At 32.3% G+C, this 7,276-nt stretch overlaps 1 protein-coding gene across 1 annotated transcript; it reads right to left on the reverse strand.

Annotated features, from left to right (window-relative positions):
• Positions 1 to 1,014: 1,014 nt before the first annotated feature.
• Positions 1,015 to 5,419, reverse strand: LOC145165542 (Transcription factor jumonji (jmj) family protein / zinc finger (C5HC2 type) family protein). Its single transcript, XM_079084283.1, has 10 exons — positions 4,974 to 5,419; positions 3,825 to 4,206; positions 3,574 to 3,730; positions 3,273 to 3,492; positions 3,122 to 3,175; positions 2,961 to 3,040; positions 2,607 to 2,884; positions 2,132 to 2,512; positions 1,664 to 2,058; positions 1,015 to 1,574 (listed from the first exon to the last, which is right to left on the reverse strand). The coding sequence occupies exons 1-10, from the start codon at positions 4,974 to 4,976 to the stop codon at positions 1,374 to 1,376; spliced, it is 2,151 nt and encodes a 716-aa protein (XP_078940409.1). The 5' UTR covers positions 4,977 to 5,419; the 3' UTR covers positions 1,015 to 1,373.
• Positions 5,420 to 7,276: the final 1,857 nt, after the last annotated feature.

A 7,276-nucleotide genomic window follows, 5' to 3' on the forward strand; every position in this document is an offset into this window, starting at 1 on the left:
ATGTAATAGTAAAAAAAAATTGAAACTTTACATGTATCCAGTAAAAAAAAGGCTTTCATGCGTAAGTAACAATAGTATGTTCAATGTCAAATTTGAACAGAATCAATTTTCTTATTTGGGCTGGGCTTTTAAATTTTATAGCCCAAACTTGTGTCGTGTAATATATTTTAGGGATAACCACAAAAGAACATATTGTTATGGAATAGATGAATAAATAATTAAAATTATTTATTTATCTCACTGTTCCAAAAAAAAAAAAAAAAAAAAAAGTTTATCAAAGTGGCCATCGAGTAAATAAAAAATTCAAATTTGGATCGCATATGATGTCTATTTTTTTGCTATATACTAAATAACACCTGTATCGTAATCTATTTGTCGTAATCTATTTGTTATGTTTCTTCAGATTTCGACCATATTCTTGAAATTTTTGGATAGATATTTTTTGTCCGGAATCCAAGATGTATTTTTCTATCAGAAAAAAATATATATAATGTTAGTTCAAAACAGAACTATTTCTTTGCAAAGGACTCAAAACTTGGTTACAACTTACAAAGATAAATGCACATTTCTGATGATCAATTATGTAATTATCCATGCATTTAACCAAATCTTTATGTCCAAAATTACTTAAATATATACAACTTTATTAACTTGGATTACTCTGTTATATCATCTTTTTAACATTTCTGAAAATGTTTTAAAACCAAACCAAGTTTTTATAATCAACACAGGCAATCCATGATTAGAAAAGTAATCAACGGGTTTTAGTTAAAAGAGGAAAACTAATTTTTTTGGTGATTAATAATTAACATATTATATTATTATATTCATAAAATAGTTATGCAAAAAAAAAAAAGACATTGTCACATTCATGAAGTTGAGAGTACCAACTACCAAAAAGACAGCAACTCGTTACTTGATATATCGTTCTTTGTCTTACCTTCTAAGCCAAATAACCAGAAAATTCTTTCCTTGAATCCAAAGGATGAAAAAGATTCGGTGAAACAGCAAGTGTTATTACCAAATAAAGAAGAAAAGATTAGATTTTTCACATTAAATGAGAAGAAGTAAACAAAGAGGTTTGGATGGTATTATATGAATTATTACCATTTTAACCACGTTGATCAAATTGAGTGCTAACATGAAAATAAATGTACATGAAAAGAAACCACTAACAGAACCTAAAAAGAAGTGCAAATCCAGCCCAATTAGAAGCGGCATCTGCACAAAGAATCGTAATTTGTGTTTTCATCTACTACCAACTTTTGTTAATTTTTGTCATATGCTCTTTCTACTTACTCTGCTCCTTCCATATAAAAAGCTAAAACTGACTACAGCTGCTCTGATGTATTGGTTGTTACTTTGTTAGGCAATTAATGAATCTGTTTTGTTTCTAAACCTGTAATTGAAATCGAAGGTCCTCTTACTTTGATTCGCTTCGGACAACTCTCTAACACCCTTTTCTCATCTCTCCGCTTACCCACACTCACACTTTGTTCATGTCCCGTTTTCTTGTACTTGATGGAGATCACACTCAATCTTTCAGGCTCTGCCTTCTTCAACCGCTTTAACCCCTGTAAATAAAATTTAAAAGTGTGAGCAAAAATAATAATCAATAGCTTTTTTTTTATCAAAAACACAAAATGAATGTAGCTCTCTCTACCTGATGTTCTGATTTTGAGGATGCAAAATTCATTGGTCTGTGTTTGGGCTTTAGAGATGACCGGCGTTTGAATCTATATATCTCCGAGTCAGAGTCGTTGCTGTCACTGTAATGACACGCGCTTTTAGTATTATCCGCGTGTAAACTTTCTCTTTCTATTGGGGGTTGAGGAACAAAATCGATCTTGCAATATGGAATGTATGAATCGCCTTCAGTTATTCGATACAAATTAGATAGAAAAACTTTGTCACTTGCGTTTTGGAATTGAAGTTCAGCTTCGTTTACAATATCTTTATCCTCTTCCAACATTCTCGAAACTTTCTCCGTTTCCAACACTTCGTCCCTTACAGAGAGTGTAAAGTTCGTTCCACAAGCCAACTCAAGCGGCTTAAACTCTGAACCAAATAAGTTGATATAACCAAATAAGTTAACATAAAAACTAGATTATGTTGTAAATTAATTAATTACCATGACGAAGGCAGACGGGGTGTAAATAGCAGCTGCAGTTGATATACGCAACATAACAGTCACGTTTACAAACACTGCAAAGGATGGTTCCATGAGAATGTTGTGAAATTCCCATACAGTCCCTGGATTTGGTTAGACACCAACGTGCGCGATGTTGGAAGCGTATTAGATTCACAAACGAGGCCTTAACACTAAGTTGAGATGCTAAATCTTCATGGCTTATAGATGATGATGATGAAATAAGCATGGCTTCTTTGCATAAAAGTTCTTCATGAGGAAGGAGAGGTGTACGATTAAGAAGAGCGTAACGACGGCTTGCTATCGACCCCAACTGGAACCAATCACCGATTGCAAAATTCACAGCCTCACCACAATTAAAACCTAAACCAATATAATATTAGTATTAAATATTAATTAACTAATAAGAAAAGTCTTGGGATTTTGTGAATGAAAAGAAGGAAGAGTGATATTTTACCATGACTGAATCCTGCGTGATATGCACGGGGGAAGGTGATGACGTATTCACCGGGCTTTTGAACAGCTTTGTAAACTGGAACACCATGTTGTGACAAAATATTAGGAGGAAACAAGGTTGTTTTTCCTAAAAGAACATCAAAAGCACCATCTTCTCCTTCATTTGATAAAATGTCATGAGTGTACACCTTTTCACGAACGATTTTTTCAAAGTCTACTGCTGCATGACCGGGTACACCGTACCATGTTTTTGCAGCTCCACAATGATGGTAATTAATGCTGTAAAAGAAAAAACAAAATTAATAACCATAAACTTGTAAGATATAAATTATAAACAATAAATAAAAATAGTTACCTGTATAAGTAATGATCTTCTACATGCCAAGCAAACATACTGAATAGCATACCTATGTACAACATTGGTTCAGTAACCCCCTGTACATCATAAATTTTTTGCTTAGAACAAAAAAAAGGCAACTGATTAAAATAATAATCAAATTTAGAGTATCTGAATACCGGAATTGTTGTTTCTAGAAGACGCAAGATGGATCTAGACAATCGAGCAACTTTCTGAAATCAGAAAAGAGAGTGATGATGAAAATGGAACGTGTAGAGACATAAAAAAAAACAGAAAAAATAATGAATAGAATAGAATAGAATAGAAGACCTTCAAATTCCATTTGCTGTTTCCGAGTTGATCAGAGGGAGAAGATGAAAAGGCACTTCCATCAACATCACATGCATACTCAACACTTTCGGTTTTTCCAGAAGCTATTTCTTGCCAAAATTCTTTTTCTAAATATGTAGTTGGAAGACATCCAGCACTGTAATATCTACGTGTAAAAACCTTGTTCGCCATTTTCTCAAAATCACGGAATGTATAGTTTCTGATGAATAAAAAAGATACTCAAAACTTGATATAATAATAAATGAAAAAGTAAAATCCAAATATATACAAAGAAACACACCTTCCACTCAAGAAAAATGTGACTTTATCATCAGTATTCCACTCAGCAAGACGAAGAGGTTGCACCCTTGTAGTAAACCTAAAACCAGCTTTCTCTTTCATCAAAACCATGCCAGCTGGAACAGAGGCACTCAAAGGGGAAACAATCTTGCATATACCTGACAAATGTTGTTGTGATAAGATTTCATGGAAATGGATTTACACACCTTTCATGTTAAGAAACTTATAATGACAAGTTATTAAGTTAATTACCATATTTTGAAGCTTCAGGGGCAATTTTTTGGAGAAAAGCCAAAGGGTCCTCGAACTCTTCTTTACTTGGGAAATATACTGGACATTCTGGCATGCTATCAGTCCAAACAAGATCAGTTGTGTCAAACTTGTCAATCTTTTGCTTTGACATGGTGTCTCTCTCATTCAGACCACTACCAGATTTTGAAAATATATCTGGATTTCTGAATGATCTTACACCACAGGATGCGGGATCTCTTAAGGCATCACCACTGCTTCTAGACATCAGATTAGTCACATATGCAGTTTCATTATTAAATGTGCCTGTTTGCATTCGTTGAAGCCTCTTCTGCTTCAAAAATTCCAACTTGGCTTCTCTGGAGAAACAAACCCTCCCTTCCCCCTGAAAAAGATTGCAATGTTAATTCACAGGTTACCTATAATCTATGACAATCCAGCAATTAGATTGAATTGAATATCTCCTTCAGTATAATAACTTGTCATGAAGGCTGAAAATAGTGAAGCTAATTACATATATGGAAAAACAACAATAAATTGTTCTGCAAACTCAACCAAGCTTTAAATGACCATAGACGTTCATTAAAAGAAGAAAAAAGGAAAGTCTACATCGCTCTTTCAATTTGTTTCCATAAAACTTGAGTGTTTAGTAAAGATATTGAAGAATCTCTTTATATAGTTCAACAAGAACAAAGAAATTCAACCAACTAAATGTCATGCAACCACATCAAAGAGTCCCAACAAATTCTTAACGGAAATCATACAAGACGAAAAGAAAGTGAACAGTATCGCCCAAGAGAGGAAACGATCAAGGAAATAAAAAGAGAAATTTATAGAACCTTGATATAACAACAGAAATTATAATCATCCATGAATATTACAGTTTTTAAAATTAAACTTCCAAATTACAGAGGTCAAAGACCAAGTCCTAATTGAAATAACTTTTTTTCAATTCCGTTAACTTCAAGAACAGATAGCTATAAACAAATATTTTGAGGAAATCTGGATACCAAAGTATAAAAAATATTCACAAAAAATTAAGATAATGCTAGAGATTTAGGAGACTCGATGTTCTCCCAAAAATAAAAACAAAAAAGAACTACACATTTTTTTAAATATATTCAGAAAAAAAAAATTAATGGTGTGATTTACCATCTCATTCCAAAGTTTATCGCCGAAACCCTCCGTCTTCTCGTACTTCACCAAACCATACAATCGAGATGGAAGAAGAGGGAAAGAAACATAACAAACGCAGCAACAACAAATCTCAACCCTAGATCACGATCTCAGTCGTTTTCTCCGGTACATTCCCTCAAAACAGCCACCGGACGAAGAGATCGGAAGAATTAACCGGTTAAACTTCTTAACCGCAGAGAACCGCACAATGATAGCAGAGAATAGTCCGTCCGTCTCCGTTTCTGTAAGCCCACTAATTAAGGACGACTCCTCCGGAAAGAACTCCGGAAGTCAATACGGACAATAAAGCGGCTCACCGGTGACAACTGACAACCGAGCGGTTTCCGGCAGTCTTAGAGAGAGAAAGATTATGAGAGAGATGAACAGTCGATGAAATCCAGAAGGAGAGTTATGGCTTTAGAAAACCGAAAAAGAAGGGAGGAAATATAATTTATATTTGGTTAGTTCAGAATTTATTTTTGTATTTTTAATTAAAAAATAAAAGAAAGAAGAAAAGGCAAAATGGGTGTGAACCATGAAGGAAAGTGGTGGTTAGGTTTGTTCAACCAAATGCACCCTTTGCCGCCTCAAAACGTGTCGTTTTACTGCTCAATTAAACTTTCCCAAACTACCCTTCACATAAAGGGTTTTTTTTTTTAATCATGGTCTATTTAATTACAAGTAAATAAAATGGAGTCAAGTATAACAAGAATACTGTATTTATTAGATAAATCCAAAAATAAAACGATGGAGTAATATACGATTAATTAAATGTTATGATGTAATTAACTTTTTTTCATATATAATTATAATTATGTCCGTTCACATCTATGCTAATAAATTCATAGTATTAAATTACTCGTTGTAAATCATTAATTGGTTGCTGCATGGAATTAGGTTCTAGTCATGCAAATTATTCTTATTTTAAATATCACGTTTATAAATAACAGCTGGATACCCCCACGAGATTAGGTTAAAATCATAGAAACGATGGTTACAATCAAAATTCATGTTAATATTTAGAAAGTCATAGAAACCATAATATTTTAGTCTAGTGGTATTAACTATTAAGATGTTGTAAAAATGTTCATTCTCTTAAGGGTTGAACATTGAAGTCTTCTGCTAGACAAAATTAATCGTTTACAAGTAGGATTTAGTGGCATGTATTAGTTGTTCAAAAATAAATAAGTTATTGAAATTATAACAATCTTTTCTTGATATCCTATAAAAACTAACTATGAATTTTTTTTTTATTTTGTGAACATAAGCTAGTTTATTTCAATTTAGTGTCGGAGATACAATAAAAATAGCTTATCATAAAGCTAATATTTTAATAATATAAGATTAAATTGTGGGTCATTGCCCACTCGTTGTTAAGCGAATTCAATTAGCAAAAATTGTGGTTATTTTTTAAATAAAGTGATGTATAAGCTTCGAAAATGGTATTTTTAGTGAATATAATATATTTAAGAAATTTTTATTAATAATAAAATGCAATCAAATTCTTGATATAAATTAAGTATCTACTGAGTTTAAATTCTAAATGAAGAAAAGATTATATGTTGTTGCATGTATACATTAAGTGTTCATATCTTCAATTTTAACATGATTATATTAAAGTTTTTACTTTTAAAGTTTATTTAATAAAACAACTTATAGTATCTAATTGTGTTATAGTAATAGATGAAGTTCAAAGAAAGCAAATGTCATAAAAGCATTTAAGTTTTCTAAGAAATCTTTTGTTTTACCCTTTTGTTTCTTTTGGGTTCACTAAAGCCGGAACTTTGCCTAATTTTTTTTATTTTTATCATTTTAGCAAGTTACCCAGTTACCAACAGGTCACCTACACCTGGTTTGAAAACTTATGGGTAAAACCAAATATTTTTTGAAAACGTAAGGGTTTTTATGACATTAGTCATTCAAAGAATTGTAATAATAAAAATTTTATAAAATAAATGGTAAATTACACAAATCATCGTTTGTCTAGATTGGTCTAATCTGAGAGTTTAGTTCTTATGTTTTGTTTTTCACTCGCATCGTGCCTTGTTATTTTGAAACTTGCACACTTCATCATTGGCTCTGTTAGCTGTTTTTTCGTTTAAGTTTCACACATGCCTTGCACGCAAGGGTAATTTGGTCTTTTAATTTGAAAACCCTTTTAAAGACCCATTACCCTCTCTCTAGTCTTTATTTCTCTTTCACGCTTCTCCCTTCTACCTCCTTCTTCCCCGTTCTTTGATCTTGAAATACGAAGCAAAAAAAAACCCAAAAATAAATGT

Source organism: Lactuca virosa, chromosome 3 (genome assembly GCF_052849685.1).
Source record: "Lactuca virosa cultivar CGN04683 chromosome 3, Lactuca_virosa_CGN04683_v6, whole genome shotgun sequence".
Classification (NCBI taxonomy): Eukaryota; Viridiplantae; Streptophyta; class Magnoliopsida; order Asterales; family Asteraceae; genus Lactuca; species Lactuca virosa.

Bases quoted from the DNA above. Each gene is read 5' to 3' on its own strand.
- LOC145165542 (XM_079084283.1), bottom strand. The intron at 3,041-3,121 runs GTATTCAGATAC...TATGATGTACAG, and splicing joins TTCTAGAAACAACAATTCCG to GGGGTTACTGAACCAATGTT. The intron at 1,575-1,663 runs GTAGAGAGAGCT...TTTTATTTACAG, and splicing joins CCTCAAAATCAGAACATCAG to GGGTTAAAGCGGTTGAAGAA.